This window comes from Alternaria ventricosa, assembly GCF_023758065.1.
Source record: "Alternaria ventricosa strain BMP 2768 chromosome Unknown scaffold_35, whole genome shotgun sequence".
In the NCBI taxonomy this organism is placed as follows: domain Eukaryota; kingdom Fungi; phylum Ascomycota; class Dothideomycetes; order Pleosporales; family Pleosporaceae; genus Alternaria; species Alternaria ventricosa.
Genome location: NW_026055715.1, coordinates 120,999 through 140,186, shown reverse-complemented (window position 1 = coordinate 140,186; position 19,188 = coordinate 120,999). Strand labels below are relative to the sequence as shown.

Below are 19,188 nucleotides of genomic sequence, written 5' to 3'. Positions count from 1 at the left end.
CCGTTCAGCCCAAGTGTCGCTTGTGAATGCAGCCAAACAGAGCGGACAGAATGACGATTACCTGGGGTGGTAACTTTGAGATCTTGCCGTTGATTACAGTCATGCACGCGTACGGCGTTGTCGTGCTTCGCTTCCGAAAATCTGCTGTGCCCCTCACTCGCGGATCCCGCAGCCCCACAGCACAAAAGTTTTTTTGGCATGCTACTAGCCAGCAACCTCCCGGTACCATCAAACGCAACAAGCTACAATCAGGCTTTCTAGCATGCTATACGGGCTATGTGCATTCATGTTCAAGAATATATGCTGACAAAATTCAATTTTCTCCATCAACAACCAGTACAACTGGCCTAATGGCCCAATGGCAAGGCGCTTGACTACGATTACTTCGACATCAAGAGATTCCAGGTTCGACCCCTGGTTAGGTCATAGAATATGGCTTAATAGCTTTCTTTTTGCTTGTTGGCACGAGTTGGAGAGGTTAGGAGATGCGTGGCATCATTTTGATCATGATTTCCTCCATGCCGGATTTTTTTGCACTCGTGAAACACCTTACGCTTCTACACACGAGCCATACCGTTACAGTAGAAGTGTCGGTAGGCATCTGTGTTAGTTCTGTTCAGCTGTACTCTCAAGAAACTTTAGACAGGTTTGTCATGTAAGCCCAAAACTTTCGTGCTGGGAACCTTCAGAATATACATTTCACGTAGACAGGGATGAAGATTGTCTTCCGTACAACGATGAAGACCGCCGCACTACATCCAGCCTTCGGCATATTTCGTCGGTTGCCAGACTAAAGATGTTACATTTTTACCCATTCTCGCAACAGAGTCTGGTTTCATCGAACAGGCAGCCGAACAATTATTGAGGACACATCGAAGCGAACCCCTACATCCGAGCTCGCACTGACCGACGATAACTCAGGAGCAGCAACTGGCATGACGAGGAATGTGCTTAGATATTGTGAAGGCAAGCAAATGACGCAAAATTGACAAAGATAAAACTAAGTAAGAAGTACATATATACTGCTACCTGCGCCCATCTGCACTCGAATTTGTAGAACATAAGCTCTTGTTCAGCCCGAATAATACCCATCTCTTTGCAGTACAACGCCGTTTTACGAGTTGTGTTCACGTACATACCGTACCCAGACATGCACATTACTTTTGATCTTAATGTATGTTTATGCAGAAACAACGAATGCCTCCTGGATACCGCATGACTAATGTGCGTTTCGCGCAGACGACTTTGTCAGTACTAATTGCAGACCTAAGATTAGCCCATACAGAGTCGACCGGTAACCCGCACAATGGGAAATGACCAGATCAATTCGCTCTACCAGCACACGAGCAGTTCGCTCCATTACCTCATACCCAGGTATGCCCATCCACCCACGATAGCAGACGCATCTTCCATCTTCGATCACACATGCACTTCAGTCCTTGCGATACCACGACCCGTGCCATGTATCCAGCTCGAATATACGCATCACTCCCACCATATCGTCCACCTAAAAGCGAGAATACTAAAATCGCACACTCAGCATACCCCACACGCATCACCTCACCTGCACTAGTCGGAAGTCTGTTATTTGATGTTTTGAATTGTTTGGATATGTACTTGTTGTGATGATATATATATGCCTCGAAGCGAATGCTGTAACCATGCCGAATCAAATGTGTGACAGTGAAGTCATGCAATCTAGATCGCGAACACGCGATACGATACGATACGATGCCATGCGATGCGGATATAACGATATGCTACGCGACGCTATAAACGCACACACACTGACTGATCTACTGTCAAAAAGAAAAGAGAGAAATTCTTGCGGTCAGCGCTTGACCGTCGTATGCTCCCATCGCGCAAACGCCGGTACCCATGCCCCATGCTTCGAAAAACCGCGGAAAGAAAAGATCTGACGTGAGAAAAAAAGAAAATGGATAATCTGGCAAATGCCGCGAGGCTCCGCTAATATGCGCACGATAATATAGAGAAGAAAACGAACGGAAAGAAAAAAATCAGCTCATAGCCGCCTCGGAAATGTCTCGTAGGCCTTCGGGCAAGCCATTTGCTCGATACAAACATGTAACACGAATGTGCCGGTTCGTGTACCCCCACCGTGTCGCGAGTCGAACCTGGCGGACGGGCGTCTATCGGCGAGACCCGGCATTGCGGATGCCGGGTGGGGACGGGACTTGCGAAAGTGGCATCGTGAGAAAGGTCCCCAGCTTTTGCGCAAGCGAGTTATCGTGACGGGGACAGGTCATTTCACCGGACGGAAGGTGGAGTGTGGGCGACCGTTGCGCAGCGGAAAGAGGCGACGCCTGCGTGCATGCGATGTGTGACGTCTTGCTCCGCAACCGTGTGTCGTGTGAGTGTGGAAAGCAGGTCACGGGTCCCGATGAACCACCGAGACGTGCGTATCGCCGAGCGACCTCGCGCGGCCGACCTTCCCATGACTGACTTGACTGCTTGGTCGAGAAACTTGCTTAGACGATGTCTCGCGACCAGAAATATCCACGACACGTGCGACCCCATGTCGCGAGTATCCGCAGCCAGATCCAACGGTGCGGGCTGTGACGTTGTCCTATACCAAGACCAGGAATTCTGCTCGATTGGCGGCTCCACTAGAATCCGCGAGCGAGCGCGCGCTATGCCAAGGCAGGTGATGCGATCCTCGGAGACTCTGAATCCGGGATCGTCGAGCTTGACAGGGCTGCATGGCGCGTCTGCCAATGACCAAGGATCGAATTCCTGCCTGCACATTCGCGATGCGCTACGTGGGTGGAGCTCGACACGACATGCTTGCATGCATGCATGCGACATTGTCGGTTCGTGTCGTGGTCGTGGTGAACGTGTCGAGGGTACCGTACCGAGTGCTGCGTGCATGCCCAACCCAGCCTGTTGACGCAACGAGACGGCCTGATGAAATTGCTAGCCGTAGCGCATTCACGCAGCGGTAACGGGAGTCCATCTAAGCGGCACACCGCTTGCGCCGTGAAGGGAAGGTGCTTTGCTAGACCCAGGCTTTCTTGGCGGCAACCAAATACGTGCCTTGCCGACGGCCTTTGTGTCGAGCTTGCCCACGCGGCGCATGTTCATTTCGAGCACGATTACACGTAGAAAGTCGCTATTCTCGCGTGGCTCGCGCTGCCGGACGGTAGGTGCGTCGGTTGACAGGACGCGTCCTGCTTCGGAAAAGGGATCCGTGGAGCGACTCCGGCGCGACTTTTGTGATCGCCCTCGGCGTTCGTATGTCTGCATTTGGATCATCGGCGCGTGGGGTTCGGCGTCGGCATCGAGGGTAAGAGAGTCGTGTAAATGCATTGACAACTCAGTCGGTGAGATTGGTGAGGGCTGTGGGTTGAGGTATCGTCGCAGTTCGGGTGATGGCAGGCCTTCGACGTGTTTCGGTCGCATCTCGCTTGTGTAGTTGGGTGCCAGCAACGACCGAGTAAGGAAGTCATCCGGTGGAACGCTGGGAGCTGTAAAGTTGGAGAAGGACTTGGCGGCTGACTTGAGTGCTTGGAGTGACGCAGTCAGGTTTGACTTGAATGACCTAAATCGTTCGTTGGAAGGTACTGGAGTGACAGTCTCGTTGATGTCTGTCGCAATAATGTCCTCGCATTCGTCCGGGCCAAAATGGAGCAGGGGATGGTCCAAGACGCAGTCCTCCTTTGGTGGTGAAGAGACAATTTTCTCCCTGCGCTCTGGCAGTGACTTCCTACCCAGTGAATCTGGTGTACTGAGATTGTCCCAATGCGACGCGAACGACGGGTCTTCGTAGTCCAGCGAAGGCGGTAGGGTGGATATTGAGTCGCTCGAGATGGACCTAGACGTCAGGAAAGAGCCCTTCTCTTGCTCCATACTCAGAACGCTGCTGTACTCATCGTCCGACTCGTCCACGCGACCAAGAAGCAGGTCCATGGGCGAGCCGACAAGTGAAGGCGGAGTGTCGGAATCGTCCTGCTTCCACTCCTGTATCAATTCGTCCATGGATATCCTCCGTTCGGTAGTAGTGCGTGGTCGTCGGCGGGTGGGCATCTTGGGGATAGCGGTAACGGCCAGCAAGGCTGCAACGGCCGGTGGCAGGGCTTTCGCATCGTGGCTCTGTGAATTGCGAGCGGGTCTGCCGCCATTGTGTCCCCTCATTCTCACAGTCTGTGTTGAAGTTGCCGACTTGAGGGGCGTTCGAGGAGGAATAACGACGGGCTGTGACATGGTTGTAGCCTCGGTATGTGAGAGGGACCCGTTCTTATTCATAGATTGCGTGTTGGTTCCCACTGTGACCGGCATGACACTTCTCGGAGAAGGACTGGATCGCGTTCGCGTGCCCATCTTTTCAGGCCTGGAGCGGGAGGTGCGTGAGGATGGCGGAGACGAGTGCTGGAGGTAGGGAAAGGACCTTGGCGAGTACATCATTATCGTCGGCTTGGGCCCTGAAGGCGTTTTCCCCGTGACTAACAGCTGGGACGATCCAGGTACGGCTGGTGCTGGCTAGGCTGGATGTGACGTGCGGCCGTCGGATTTCTTTACGTTATTGCTGGTAGGCGATTGGACGGGTCTGCAAGGGCAAGTCGCGGGCGACATGAGACTACAGGGTTTACGTGTGCCGAAGATCGCCGACGCACTGCTCTGCTTTCGCACACGAGGGTAGGCAGAGTCAAAAAAGGCGAGGATGGTATGAAGAAGTAAATACTATGGTGGTGGACTCGAGGCGGTTCTTCGGTGGTGATAAGGGAGGATGACGACGTTGGGGTCTCAGGGTTATCGGGCGGCGATAAGTAATAAGGGCAGCGTGGGAGGTCTCCTATCGAGACACCAAAAGCACACACCCAGCCCAGCGCGCATCCAGGCACGTTTCTCGGACCAGATACTGGCGGCTGAGGATAAGACTGCGTGGCCTTCTGCCAGCGCCACGCCTACTGCTGCGCTGATCACGCTTCACACGAGCATACCAGCTCTCAGCCCCGGTCGGTCCCGCATGCACAACACTCGAGCAGACGATCGCCTTCGGGCAGCCCCTGATTGGCTCTAGCCGCCACCTCCGCCTCCGCCAGCCCTGTCGCGTCGCCCCACGCCGGTCGTCTTCTGGAAGCCATCCTGGTGGAAGCCATCCTTTTGGAGACCAGCACGTTGCACGCCATCACATGAAGACGTTGAGTCTTAGCATTCACTCAGATCTCAGACAAACTCACACTAGCGCACCTCCCGTCATCATGACTCCCTTCACCCGCACCTCCCATAGGCATCTACTATGTGCGATGACTGTAACGTGGCTTGCAGCTAGGACTCTGTATGCACGCAGCGCTCCCCGCGGCAAGACGGTCGCATGCCTGCCTGCCTTCCGGTCACGGTTGGCTTGTGTGGAATCGCTCCGGGCCTGTCAGATGTGCTATCCTTATCTCTGTGCCAATATCTCGCTACCTGCCTCTAACTCTATCTAACCACTTCCACCATGTGTCGTGCAGCCCGGCGCCGTCTCGCACGCTAGGCCGCGGATTCCTGCGGGGTGCATGCCCGCTGCCCTCCACTGTCGAGCAAAAAAGCATGGTGGATGTGGAGTGGAGAGAAAGTCTATTCCCACTGTGCCACTCTACACACTTCCCATACCGGCCCTTTTCTGGACACCAACTTCGTCATTGTCGTCATGTCGTGGCCTTGGAGAGTAGTTCACGGTAGGTAGAACGAAAGGCACGTGTCCTTTGTGAGAATTTAGTTCGCGATTGAGGCTCCCCAACGGCCTTGCATAATAGAGCTCTGTCACGGTAACTGCACCTGCTGCTTCGAGCTTAAGGGATCTCTTGTGCGAAAGAGGAAGGAACGGAGTGACCTTCTATCGTGTACCCCAAGCTTCCCGTGATCGTCTCTTGGCCCTCGGCACCGACCCGCCATTGTGCGCTTGCATTGTTTCATGTCAATCATCTTTACTCGCACAGGAAGGCACGAGTTGGTGTTGCTTGCCGCCTACGTGACCGCCTTTCGCTAATCTGGACATTGTATACACGAACGTGTATTACTCTACGCATAGTATGTAACAAAGTTGATGATATATTACTTCTTTGCAGGCGTCCAATGCATCACAAATTTCGGCATCCTAGTGCATCAGTCACGGCATGGTCGCACAAGTTTTTGCAATGTTCTGGATTCTGTTCAATCGTAATAGTACACGTCTCCTCGCCAACACACAGATCTACCTTCCACTCACAGAAAGGAGGCCTTATGCACACTTCTCTCGCTTCATCCTCGCACAAGGGAAATTTGAACATGCAAAACGCGCAAACGAGACACAAGCAAGGTAGCGCATGGCGCGCTATCCAGATATACGCTTCCGAGGTCGCCAACGCCGGATGATCCACCACCCTACCGCTGAAAAAGAAGCAAGTGATGTGAAGAAATAAAAGAGCCACCTGGGCAGGTACATGCTGCGTTACCCAAACAGGCGCCGCACCGGTCGCATTGCGGGAAGTGACATGCAGCGCACTACTCTAAGTACGTGGCATAGCGTGGCGAGTATCCCAGCCCGCTTGTGCGTGCCGTTGCGGCAGCGAGGATGAGTCGACAAGAAGAGAAAATTTTCAGGGTCCAGTAACGCCGAGCCGCAAAGTATGCACACACGAATTAAGCAAGAGCAATTAACAGGGCTCGGTGAGCCGGGAAAGTGATGAACGGCCGTGGCGGTATAAGCGTCGTGGAGCATGAAAGCCATGCAGTCGTGTCGACATGAGAAGAAAGTGTCCAAGTGGATAGGGTACTTTACTCAGTACCCGTCGCCGTCAGTCGTCCAGCCCGCTTCTGAGCCTTCGATAACGCGTACCATGCGGCCGTCCTGCTCGGTTAACAGTTCGCCCGTGTCGACGCTCCGTATACCGCGGACCTTCTTGCCCTGGATACGACCTGGGCTGGCAACATGGCCGCCCTCGGGTGTGTAGCGCTTCATCTGCCGCCGGTAGGCTTGAAAGTCGACTTCTTCCTCCGGTACCTCGTCGGACTGTTCACTAAACGTTTCCCAGTTTTCGGAGCCGGATTGCATGGTCATGCCTGTAGCGGCGGTGCCTGTGGACGACGTTTGTGATATTTGGCGGCTGCTAGCGGATGATAGTGATGGCGGTGGGTAGGTGGGTGTGTAGCCTCCTCGCATGGTGCGTCCCATGAAGGATCGGTCGTCGTAGGGGTCCTCTGGTTGTACGTTGCGCACGATGCTTTCACTGCGCTCTCCACGGTTGAACTCGAAGCGGTTCATCGGTGTCTGCATTGGTGACGGCTCTGGAGGGACGAACAGATCCTTCATACGTGGGGGAGGAGCCATAGGCGGCGCCATCTTGCGCATTGTGGCCGAATCTTCTCGTGAGAGTTGTGGTCGTTTCTCAGGCGAGCTCCTGCCATTTGTTGTACCATTCAGTCCCGCACGAGAAGGAATCTTGGAAGGACTCTTTTGGGCAGATGCCGATACGGAAGCACCAAAGTTGGGGCCCACCGATTGCGCGAAAGTGCTTCGAGACATGCTTGCTGCGGATACGCTCTGGCCAAAGTTCGATACGGGGGTCTTCGATCGGCTGGGTGGCGCACCACGAACTGTTCCGGCACGGCTAGGCGCTGCTGAGGCTCTGCCAACAGTGGCTGGTTTGGTAGGCATACCGCTGTTGGAGGGTGTCTTTGCGCGAGGTGGTGGGGCTGCCTTTTGCGCGGCTGCGTATAGCTCGTCGAGGTATCGGTTGCCGTGGACAAGGAAGGGACGTCCGTATTCGTCTTCCCAGCTCTCGAGGGTGACTCTGAGATCCTATGATGTGTTAGCTCAGTTCTTGCTGATTGACTAGGGTGACTTACGGTTTCAATCTTGGGCAGCTCTTTTGCGATGCGCTTTCGCATCTTCTCCTCGCGCAGGAGCTTGCCCGGGTCGCGTCTCTCGCCCTTGTTGCCGCGCGCCATCAGACGGGTCGCATCCTGGCTCGATTGTGCAAGCTCATCGCGTTCCTGAATCAGTTCGCGGTGGCGATCGATCTTCTGAAGTATAGGGAGCCGTTGCTCCTTGAGGGCTTCGAGACGTGCGATTTCGGATTCGTGGGCGGCGAGTAGAGCGTCGCTGCAGACGTCGGAGAAGGCGGGTGTGAAGTCGAGCATCTCTTCTTCCGAGAAGTAGAGAGCGTCCCATAGTTCCTGGAGTTGAACGCGCGCTTCCTCGACGAACAAGTGTAGGTTCTGGCGCTTGAGCTCGTTCAATCTGGCCAGCTCATCCTCGTACTCGTTGATTGTGCGCAGACCACATCCGCGGTTGCTGGTGAGGAATTGCTTGCGCTCGCGCTCTTCAATACCCAGACGATCCCAGAGCTCCTCGATGGTTGTGCGCAGCTGCCCTAACCGTCGTTCGCGGCCGCGCTTCTCCTCAACAAGTCGCTCCTTCTTCGCGTTCAATTGCGCGAGATCGTCCTTGTGCAGACCGAGTTGTTCAGGCGCGTCGCGATGACATTGCACGATTGCGCTGTCGGTTTGCGCTTGTGGTGTGCCGAGTTCTGCCCAAAGCTGGATGATCTCCTGGCAGATGACCTGGACTGTGTTTAGGCGCTTTGTGTATTCTTCGTATACGCGTGTGAATTCGTTGTCGAGCTTGGTGACGTAGGAGGGCGAGATATCGAAGGAGGGTGAGACTTTCGCGTTGGGCGCCGTGGGCGGGAGTTTGACCTGGACGAAGGACGATTCGAGATGCGACGCATACGATTCCAGGGCTTCAGCCAGTTTCCTGACCTGCTCGAAGCGCTCCTTGTGCATCTTGCTGACCGAGTTGTATCGCTCCTTCAGGCCCTGAAGGCAGCGCGTCAAGGGGAAGGTGATGGCCCGGTCGTCCTGGTCATCGTAGTTGGGGTTGGGCTTGTTGTCGTCCAGTGAAGCCTCCATCTGGCGGATAGTCTTGAGCAGGCGATGCGCCTCTTCTGTCATCTCATGCTTCTCGTTGGTGACCTGTCGCAATTGGTTGTGAAGCGTCTCGGACAGAGCAGAGAACAACTACACAAGTCAGCAATCACGCGCGCATACAATTCGTCCTTCCTCACCTCTGCTTCGCGCGAGTCGCGCTCATGGCTGGGGACGCCAATGTCATCGAACAAGCCGTGCAGCTGGCCGATGATGGTGGTGACCTGCTGGGCGAGGTAGCTCGTGTCCATGGTGGCTGCAGACCCGCCAGCGAGATGCGAGGCTCAAACGCGCATGCAATGTGACCGCGTCCAGTGGGGCGGAGAAACTTTGCGCGAGCAATGGGATGCGGTGTGATGAGTCCTGACTCTGACGTGGTAGTGGATAGTAGTGGGGAAGCGAGATGCAGGCGGTCGCAAGAGGCCGAGCAGGAGGAGAAGGCGTAAAACGAGGGAATGGCTCAAACAGCACTCTACTTGTATGCCAGGCCGGTGCAAGGAAGCAATGCTCGAGATGTGTATACACAAGACGCAAGTGATGCAATGCTGGGGATGGGCCGCAGATCAGAGTCAAGCGGGTGGTCATAGTGGTTTGCGCAACACTATTTTGGAACAATGCGCCAAGGATGCCGTTGGCACAGCGACGTCCCGGGCGCGTCGCTGTAGCGCGCCATCACGAGAACGCCTCGTTTCACACGATCGCCCTCCGCCACTCAGACGCGCGGGGTAGGCGGTACAGCGTGGATCATACTGGTAATCTGCATGTCAACATGACCGGTATTTGCTACATTCCCAGCTGGTTATACCCGTGCTATATGCTGACCTGGACTACTCGACACTTGCTGTCTCGTTGCCTGGCCGCCTGGTCGCTTTTAGACTTTAACAGGACACCACTACCCTGGAGAAACATGTCCAATGCTCGACGAATAACTATACGGCTTACTGTACCGAGTCTGTGTCCAACATGCCATCGTGAAGGATTTCTGTTGGTGAAGGACTCTGGTACAGTAGTAGTGGGCCGATGGTTCCCTGTTTCTTATCCGCTGATAGTCCGGACCCAGAAAATCATCCTGCACCAACCTCAGCTCTGCCGGGAAGCGGCAGATGAGATTTCTTTTCCATACCCGTTGCTATGTCGACCTCATATAGGCGCGTGTAATAGTTCTTGCGCTCTAACGCAGTTCGTGTACGGGCCTTTCGCAACCTGCTTTGCGCCTTGCTGAAGCCGAGGAGAAGCAAACCTCTTGTGTTCACGGAGTCTGGTCCGTATCAATATGGGATTACACCAGGGTAGTTGGAGATGTGAGCCGCGTATCGTGGCACCGACCACAAACATACTATAGCGATTCAATTACTCGTTAGACATTCAACGATCTTCATACATCTACACCCTTCAAGTACACCTAAACGTAGCCGTCCACCTGCCACCCTTGACATCTTGGACGTCCACATCCCCCTGCCCAGCCATGACCTCAACAACAACATCCCCACTCAGCCCCTCCATTCCACTCATAACCACCCGTCCCGCACATTCCAACACCGGCATCCTAACCTCTCCCACCGTCCCCTTTGGCGCCTCAAAGTCCAACATTATACTATCGTCCAATACCTGCGTCCTCGCGCCAAAGAAACCCAAGCTCGTCCTGAAGCCCGCATCCGCAAACTTGAGATCACCAAGTGAAGGCGCAATACGCCATGTTGCTCCGCCGGCAGTGAGTAACTGTACACCGGCTACGTATTGTGTGAGACTGGATGTCGGCCCTGTTGCCCATCCGTGGGCGTGGCTGATGCGTGCGTCGTTGTTGTAGGGCGCGTAGTGGAGTTCGCCGGTCGTGCTGTATCCTTCGATGAAGGTGGAGTTTGTCATGCGGGGGTCGTCGAGCATGAAGCCCCATTGGAGGCGCATCAACTCCAATGCTGCGGTAGTATTCTGCGCGAGGAAATGGGATTGTAGTTCAAAGCCCGAGATGAAGGGTGAGATGGCGTCTGCGGCTTCGGGGGCAGGAGCGCCGTACGGTGTCCATCGTGAAACCAGGTTCTGTGAGATCATACTCGTTTGCGTGCTGTTCAATGTGAGGTTTGCGACGACTGCCCAGGCGTTTCCGTCTTGGGGCATGAGCGTTGTCGTCTCGTTGTCGCGGTACATGCCCTCTTGTTCGTCCCAGAGGAGTTCATTGGCGGCCGTCTTGATACCATCAGCGGTCTCCTGCCAGGAAGAGATGTTTGCGGTATCGTTTAGAGCTGAGGCGAGGTAGATGCCCTGGTTGATGGTGTAGTAGAGGATGGCGTTTGCTTCGATGTTGTGGCCGCCCATGCCGAAGCGGAGCCAGTCGTTGGGCTCAGTCACGTTCATGAGACCGCTGGAGTCGATGTTGGAGAGGGAGAAGGATAGGGCAAATTTGTACTTGTCCCACAGAGATTTGAGGTAGTCCATGTCGCCCTGGAGAACTGGTCAGCGAGTGTGAAGGGTTTGATCGGGATGTCTTACAGTGTAAAGGAAGTGGTCAGCGACGCCGATCAAGGTGTAGAGGTGATACGTGAACGATATCGCCTGAGGAGGGAAAGGCCTTCCAGCATATGGGAGTAGACCATTCGTCGCGTTCTGTACCTCGAAGAGCGAGTCCAATGCATTCTCAATGGAAATGACATCGTTTGTCGATACCACGACACCGGGGACTGCTATCGCCATGTCTACCAATGCCTGTCAGTGTGCACTCAGTGATGGGGGATGTATCAACGTACCGCCAGCCCAAACAAGTCTATCCCTCTTTGCACCATCAACCAGCGCACTCTTGCCACTGGTAATGGTATAGTTGTTATACCAAGTAACATTAACCGGCGACTGGTCGTCCTCACTCGAGAAACCTTCTTCGCGCAGATGAACAAGCGCATTGCCGGTGTCTGGTTCAATCGTACAGATCTGGTTCGTGTACGCTCCGGCATACCATACGCGATTGAGCAGCTCATCTGCAACACGTTAGTCTTTCTACCCAAGCGACAGAAGCAAGCAAATAATGAATGACATACCGTCGCAATGGAAATACCCCGTATAATTCCCCAGCGCATCTCCCTCCCAATGCGGCATAGCAGTATAATGCACCTCGGCGCCCGTCACCTCCACACTCCCCGTCCCATTATGAACCAACGTCATATACCTAAATCCACCCCTCACCTTCTCCTTCGGCGCGGTATACCGTCCCGTGCCATTGACATGGAACCAGAGGGTCTCGTCTTTTCCTGCATCGGCCGTCGCATCGCTGCTCCGGTTGCTGACCCATAACGAGCTTTCGGAGAAGGTGACGCCGATGTATTCGGAGGAGGACGAGTTGACGGAACCGATTGTGACGGTAACGAGACCTGCGATGTTGATGCCGAAGTCGTATGCTGTTGCTGCTTCGCCGGTGAAGACGGAACTGCCATTTGCGCTGGTAAGGCTCTCGGGGTGCGTGACAGACCCGTTTGTGCTGTGTACGGAAACGGGGTGGAGGGTTCGTGATTTGGGCGCGAGGATATATTGCGAGTAAGGTATCGATGCGAGTGCGACGGGTACGACAGCCGCGAGGCTGACTAGAGAGTTGGAAAACCTCATGTTTGCGTATATGGCGACCGGATCCAAAATGTCCAATCCTACACCCCATTCAAGCTCTTGACGATCCAAGGCTTATGTACCTTTCCCTCCCGCTGCCTACCGGCACCACAGCCAAAGCCATGACCCCGTTTCGATTCCCACACTTATTTGCCGGTGTCGAAGATCTAGAGGCTGTTCGGACGAGTACACACCGAGATGACGACGTCGAGCGACGAATTTCTTCGTTAGATCGCGGAGCCTGCACCTAGCCCCGGTACCCATCCTAGTCATTGCGGGGAAGCGAGTCGTTTTCGCAGCCACTGCGGGTCGGTCTTGTGCACATGGCTGACGCTAGTGTGGGTTTTCCCCCGAAGAAGTAGCGGCCCGGGGATTTGCCGGGTGTGCCTGCCTCCACGTCCCGATGTCTTGGAAAGGGAGCTTGGAAATGGGAAAAGAGGAGGCTAGATGGCCTGCTTCCAGAAGATAATTATGATGGATACAACCGAGGAAGAGCGGGATAACATGCTTCTGAAAGTTGACCGTGACGTATACAATGAGGCAATTGAGCAGGAATTGATGAAGCTTCTGATATACTACAGTCTACAACAAGATACAAGAAGAAAAGTTAGAGAGTTCATGGGCATTGTATCCTCCTACCTGTTTGATGATATCCACTTGTCTATACATTTAACTCAATGTAGCCTTCTACCTGTTTCATGACGCTCACCTGTTTATACACTCAGCTTAGTGTAGCCTTCTAAGCTATCCGTATGAAGACATGTTTCTTATAACACTTGCTGTCGCAAACTGAGAAGAGGAGCCCGTCAAGAGTATTTCGCGCTTTATGCAGGACATGTAAGCAACAATCCAGATTTAATACACGTGAATGATTACTACACACTAGCCCATGTTCATATCCACCACTGCGCCATTCGTTTACATAACCCATCCACAAACCCAACCGCCTACCTCTTCCCCTGCGGCAACATCCCCAACAACCTCTCCAATTCCATCGCCGTACTCCCATCGGCCTTATCCCTAATCTCCTGCAACAGCTCCCTATCCTTGGCTTTGAACGCCTCCTCACCCGCCTTAACCATCAACCCACACTTAATCCACATGTCGACCCTCTCCGGCACCGTTAGCGTCGTGCACTTGGGGATAAACACACTCGCCACTCTGGTGTTTCCCGCACCGAGAACCTCGTTGAAGAAAGGCTCCCAGCCAATCGGGCTCTTCTTCTGCTTCGCGAATTCTTCCAGCTCGTTCCAATGCCGTGCTGCGACGAGGGCGCGGAGGCGGATGTATGTGTATGTTTTGTCGTTGATCTTGAACTCTGACTGCACCTTTTGGGCGCGCTTGTAGTGGCCTTGGCGGATGAGTTGGAAGATTGTCTCGTTTGCTGAGAGCCCGATGTATGTTTGACCTGGTAGCGAGCCTGCGGGTATTGGGTCTCTCGGGCCGTTGAGGTCGGTCTCGAACTGGTGTTGCAGACGGAGCAATTTGGCAGCATCGTCTATAGCTTGGCGCTGGAAGACGGCAGCGCTGTCGCGAGAGTCCTGGAGATACTTTGACGCCAGCTTCAATTTGTCTTGCTGGGCTGGATGGCTTTCCTGTGCGATTGCTTCGGACAGTAGAAGGTTCGAGCCGTCTAATCTCCTGTCGTCTTGGTAGTACAGATCTTTCAGTAGCTCGCGATCCTGATCCCAGGCTGACGACTCGACCAGAGCTGTGGCGACAGGTCGGCTGTTGATGACGCGGAAGAAGGAGGCAAGAGGTAGTTTCTTGCGTAGGTGTAGGAGAACGTGGAAGATGAGATCGGTATCGCCCGACTCGATCGCCTTGTCGAGCGCAATGTTGTCTTCCTTCATGTTGAGTAGTAGCGGTACTTGCTTGCCAGCTCTGGGTTCATAATTGAGAAGCTCCGTCGCCAGTCGCACGCGACCTTCATCGTAGGCCGCCCGTGCGATCTCTTCGAATGAGACACCAGGCTTGCCATGCAGTTTCTTGACTATAAGACTGCAAATCTCCTCCTCTGGATCTGTCGACACGCGCACCTTCTGCTGCGCCCAGTGTCCATGGATCTGGTTTGCTGGAAGATGCAGATATTCGGCTATGCGCAATGCAAGAAGGTATTCGCTGCGGTTCGTGAGACGCTCAACGAGCTTCTCAGGCGTCATGCGGCGATACTGGTCGTAACTGAGCGGCAGGCCAACCTCATAGAAGCGCACAGCGTTCAGAACTCGTAGTGTATCGCACGTGTCGACAAAGTCGTCAGACGAGTACAGGTCCAGCACTGACTTTCCGTACGAAGCCGCTTTCAGCAGCGACTTTTGCCAGTGGATGTTGTACTCATGCGCAGCGGCCTTGATGCATGTGTCCACCGCCTCTCCCAGACTCGGTCGTATCAGCTGTATGAGGTCGTCGGCCTTGGGGCTCTTCTGTTCTAGGAGCGAAGACGCTTCCAACAGATTTGCAGCAGGCGAGTCGGAGCCCAGCCTGAAGACATCCACCGCCTCATCCGGCACCTTTTGTATGAATTCGCAGACGTCGTTCGTGAGGAGCCGTATGCCATCGACGTCCGGCAAGAGATGCACCCAGGTGTCGTAATAGAACTTGGTCGCGGCACTTCGAGGGCCGATCAGGTGTACTTCGTCTTCCCAGGCTAACGCGACAGCATTCGAGCCGCACCATTCCATGTCTTTCGGCACTGTCTTGATCTTGCTGTCGTACTCGCTGAGCTTGTCGTTCCAGTCGCCGCTGACAACCCACACCTTTCCATCCTCTGTGTAGAAGGCCAGGAATTCCGCGCGCGGACTGACGCTGATGTGCCTGAACGGTCCGGCATCGAAGTTGCGATCTTCCGCCTCAGTCGCATCGACGACATACAGCGTAGACCCAATCGCTAGTATGACTTCCACCGATCGCGAGAGCGAATAGGCAGGCGGTATGATGCTCCATGATATGACGGGCTCGGTCGGCGGTATAGCGAGGAGTTTGGGGCGCGGTTCGGCGTACGAGGTGACAGAGATGAGATGGTTATTCCCGAGAAGCGCTACAAAGCCGGTGTTGTAGAATTTGCAGGATAATACGCCGTACTCGTCTGCACCGTGGCCGAGGGTGAAGGGCACGAAGTCGCCTTGGAGGTCGTAGTAGCAGCGCACCGTTCCGTCCGAGGTGATGACTAGCAGCTTCTCGTCTTCCGACCATCCCAGGCCCTTGATTGTGCCTTTGTCCCACTATCGCCTGTCAGTATTCCGTCCTTCATCTCCCAACACGTAGAGGATTGCATACGTTGATGCTGCGTATCAGCTTGCCCGCGCAGCTATAGATGTCGATGCTCGATTTGGACGCGCCGGGACCACGGTAGGTATGCAGCTTCTCCTCATCGCGGTAGACAGCTACAGAAGTCAGTCGCCTGGTCACATGTTTGCGCAGTCGTCGGCAGACGGTGGGACGTACCTACCTACAGCACCGCTATACGGCGCCCCCACCACATTGTAGTTCTCGAGCTCAAGGTCTGAGTCGAAGACGGCCTGGTAGAGCTGCACCTTCCTGTAGAACTTGTCGCCGACCTTTTCCCAGTTGGCTGTTGGCTTGGACATGGTTGGGCGCGACTATCGGGGTATCATCGCGCGAACTTGTCGGAGGCTTTGGGTGCCTGCATGGAGCTTCAAGTTGAGGTCATAGCTCGCCCGCCGAGGCTGTCGCAACGCCTGCGAAGGTAGCCTTGGGTGCGCCCAAAATCCAAATCGAGCAAACATACGCTGCGTTTCTTACTTATGTGACTTTAAGCATGATATGGCAATGTGTACTTCAGCGTCTGTTGTTATGTCATGTTCGACTCACGTCAACTCTCCGCAGAACTCATCGAGACTCATGGGATATCTTTCATTTCTTGGTAACTATATACTGGTATACTAATCTTGGGTACTGCCAAATCCAACTTGAAGAAAACGCCGTCGCTCATGCATTCGTAACCAATCTGTGCGCCTACAAGCCCGATTTCCTCACAACCAAGCCGCATAATCAACGTCAGGATGCTCAATGACCTCCGATGAGCTCAGCCAGTGTCTCGCGAATACCGAAGCGATCGACATCGCTGCCGACCTTCTTGCGGAACATACCCAGGTCCTGGAGGAAGGCCTCTGCCTCGTTGTGCAGCTCCTGTGCCAACTCATCGTGGTCACCCTCATCGTAGCCTGAGTCAGAGTCATCATCGCTGGCCTCGTCACCAGGAGCAGGGACAGATTCTTCTTTACCCTCGCCTTCACCTAGCCACGACTCATTCTCGAAGTCTGGCGTACCAAGCTCCCGAGGTGGTGGCAGGACGATGGGGTTCTTGAGCTCTCCCAGAGCGAGCTGGAGATGGCGGCGCAATGAGTCGATCTCTGCGCGTAGAGCTACGTTCGTAGGACGCAGCTCCTCGACTTCCGAGGTGAGTGCCTTGATCTTCGCCGCAGAGACTTGACGGTTCTCCTCCATGAGGCGCTGCATGAGTGCGACCTGCCTCTGGTACTCATCCAGCTCGGTGGCTTCCTCCCTCTTGCGCTGGCTGGCGGCGTTGACACAGACTTGTAGACTGCGGATCTGTTCTGACATCTCTGCGATCTGTGCGTCTCGCTGTGCAGCCGACATGCAGTCCTGGTTGACCAAAGCACGTGTGCGGATGCGCTTTGCCTGGTCGGCGTAACGTAGCGTGGAAAGAGTCTCGTCGTAGTCGGCTGGAGCAATGCAAGCAACCATGGCCGTCTTACTGTTGCCGCCCAATGAGTCTTTCAACAACCAAGTCAAGACCGAATCGCGGTACGGCACAACTTCTCGTGGTCGTCGTCCCTTCGCACCGTGTCGTCTTGGGTCTGCCAGTGCAGCAATGACGCGACCAAGTGTAGTAAGAGACTTGTTGATTTGTCCTCCCTCCTTCAAGCGAGCTCCGGTGGCTTCGGTCGACTTGGCACGTTCGGAGCCAGCGAGATCGACGAGGCGCATGCGTGCTGTGCGTTCGATGGTCTCATCGGAGAGAAGCGAGTGGGTGATTTGCTTGAGGCGGATTGTGAAGACGGCGTGGGATCGTGACGAGGTGTCGTTCATCTTGGTGGAGGCAGTCGTTCGGCTCTGCGCTTTTGTTAGTACCGTATCTCGTCTGGAGGGGTATGGGCGAAATGCCTACCATGTCGCCAATCTTCATCAGCCGCGCAACATCAGCGTAGCTCTTGACTTCGGCCTCGGTGAGGCCCTGCACGTATACACCATCCTTCTGGCTCTCGCGGATCTTGAGGTAGATGGGCGGGGTCGTCCTCGGGGTGAGCAGATCCCGTACGTGCTCGTTGTAGACTTCGAAGTAAGAGACTTGAACGTGGTAGTTGGTGTTGGGTGACGGCTCGTGTGCGATGCGATCGAACAGCTCCTCGCAAGTTCGCGGGATCAAGCCTGGGTTGTCTGGTGTGCCCATCATGGTGTAACTCTTTCCCGATCCCGTCTGGCCGTATGCGAAAATACATGTGTGGTATCCTCCGAAGTTGTGGTCGAGGAACTCCTCACCGAAAGAGCGGTAGACGTCTTCTTGGTGGGCGTAGTGCGGGTCGGACTCATCGTGCGACCAGTATGAGCGATCGAATGTGAATTCCTTGTCGTCCAAAACACGGCGTCCGCTGTTCCCGCTCTCTTCTGGCGCATAGAGTGTTGTCTTTTGCGTCGCTGGGTCCATGCGAATTAGGCATTTTGTGCCCTTCTCTTTCTCTATAGCCTTTGTCAGTCTCCGTAGATATCAATTGAGTACTGTGAACCTACCTCTCGGCACAAAAGCCCTACATCGCACCACCACCTTGACATTGCCGGGGTCGTCGTTCATGGGCGCGGGTGATGAGAGCGCCTGAAGATACGATGCGTCGGATGCGCGCATGGAAGGCGCAGAGGCGGTGGTGTGTAAGGGATACATTCTGTAGTCCAAGATACCGTCTAGTATGAGGTAGCAAGAATCCAAGAGCTGTTGCGACCGGTGAATGTACAGCAGGTGCATAGGCGGTGTTGAGGTGGAGCACGGATCGCTCTGCCCATGACTCGTCGGCCATTGTTTGGGCCGTGTCAACACGCGGTTGCCGTGTGCGATCGATAACACGTCACTGCCAAGCTCCCCATTGACGCGCGCGCCATCACAGCGCGACGCGACCAGACCAAAGGGGATGTCTAATAGCTTCCGCGATCTGCTGGGGAGATACTGTGTGGTCGGATCAGCTTCGATCTGTCTCTAGGTACGTACTGGCGAGTACCCACAGCAGCCCTCGTCTTCCCAACACGACGCGACAGGACGACCTGGCCAAAAGCAAGAGCTAGCTGACCTGTCCATAGCATCAACAGACGGTGAAGCTGTCTAGGCGCATGCAGTGCTGCTCTGCTATGAGCATCCGGTGAAGGATCAAGGACTATCAGCCGGATACCTCGCAGTCACCAATGACGTCTTTCGTCCCAGCGCCTTCCATGCAACATGCTCTAGTTCAAGTCGCGTTTGCTCATCGATACCAGACACCTATCTTTTGCCCATAGCAATCTTGTACAGCTTCGTTTCCGTTTCGATGCGTTGCTGGACTGCTGTTGTCTACCGCGCACTTTCGGCCGGGTGTGCATCGCAGTAGCGACTAAATTTTCCATCTGAGGCGGGCGCAAAATGTGACTGGTGTCGACCCTGCGACGTGAACTCTAACCATGCAATTACAA

General features: G+C 54.6%; 5 protein-coding genes and 1 non-coding gene across 6 annotated transcripts; 1 reads left to right on the top strand and 5 right to left on the bottom strand.

Moving 5' to 3' along the window:
• Positions 1-344: 344 nt before the first annotated feature.
• Positions 345-426, top strand: J4E93_010777. The gene has a single exon. It is a non-coding gene; the product is annotated as a tRNA-Arg (tRNA).
• Positions 427-2,949: 2,523 nt separating this feature from the next.
• J4E93_010776 (uncharacterized protein) lies at positions 2,950-4,263 on the bottom strand (the record flags this gene model as incomplete). Its single annotated transcript, XM_049348653.1, has 1 exon — positions 2,950-4,263. One exon carries the CDS (start codon positions 4,261-4,263, stop codon positions 2,950-2,952), a length of 1,314 nt encoding a protein of 437 aa, XP_049194218.1.
• A 2,497-nt stretch (positions 4,264-6,760) lies between these two features.
• J4E93_010775 (uncharacterized protein) lies at positions 6,761-9,158 on the bottom strand (the record flags this gene model as incomplete). The annotated part of the gene is made up of 3 exons (XM_049348652.1): positions 6,761-7,780; positions 7,828-9,000; positions 9,048-9,158. 3 exons carry the CDS (start codon positions 9,156-9,158, stop codon positions 6,761-6,763), a joined length of 2,304 nt encoding a protein of 767 aa, XP_049194217.1.
• A 1,141-nt stretch (positions 9,159-10,299) lies between these two features.
• Positions 10,300-12,495, bottom strand: J4E93_010774 (uncharacterized protein; the record flags this gene model as incomplete). Its single annotated transcript, XM_049348651.1, has 4 exons — positions 10,300-11,346; positions 11,395-11,597; positions 11,649-11,873; positions 11,934-12,495. 4 exons carry the CDS (start codon positions 12,493-12,495, stop codon positions 10,300-10,302), a joined length of 2,037 nt encoding a protein of 678 aa, XP_049194216.1.
• Positions 12,496-13,439: 944 nt separating this feature from the next.
• Positions 13,440-16,079, bottom strand: J4E93_010773 (uncharacterized protein; the record flags this gene model as incomplete). Its single annotated transcript, XM_049348650.1, has 3 exons — positions 13,440-15,713; positions 15,769-15,875; positions 15,941-16,079. 3 exons carry the CDS (start codon positions 16,077-16,079, stop codon positions 13,440-13,442), a joined length of 2,520 nt encoding a protein of 839 aa, XP_049194215.1.
• Positions 16,080-16,518: 439 nt separating this feature from the next.
• J4E93_010772 (uncharacterized protein) lies at positions 16,519-18,325 on the bottom strand (the record flags this gene model as incomplete). The annotated part of the gene is made up of 3 exons (XM_049348649.1): positions 16,519-17,589; positions 17,645-18,213; positions 18,265-18,325. 3 exons carry the CDS (start codon positions 18,323-18,325, stop codon positions 16,519-16,521), a joined length of 1,701 nt encoding a protein of 566 aa, XP_049194214.1.
• Between the last annotated feature and the right edge of the window lie 863 nt (positions 18,326-19,188).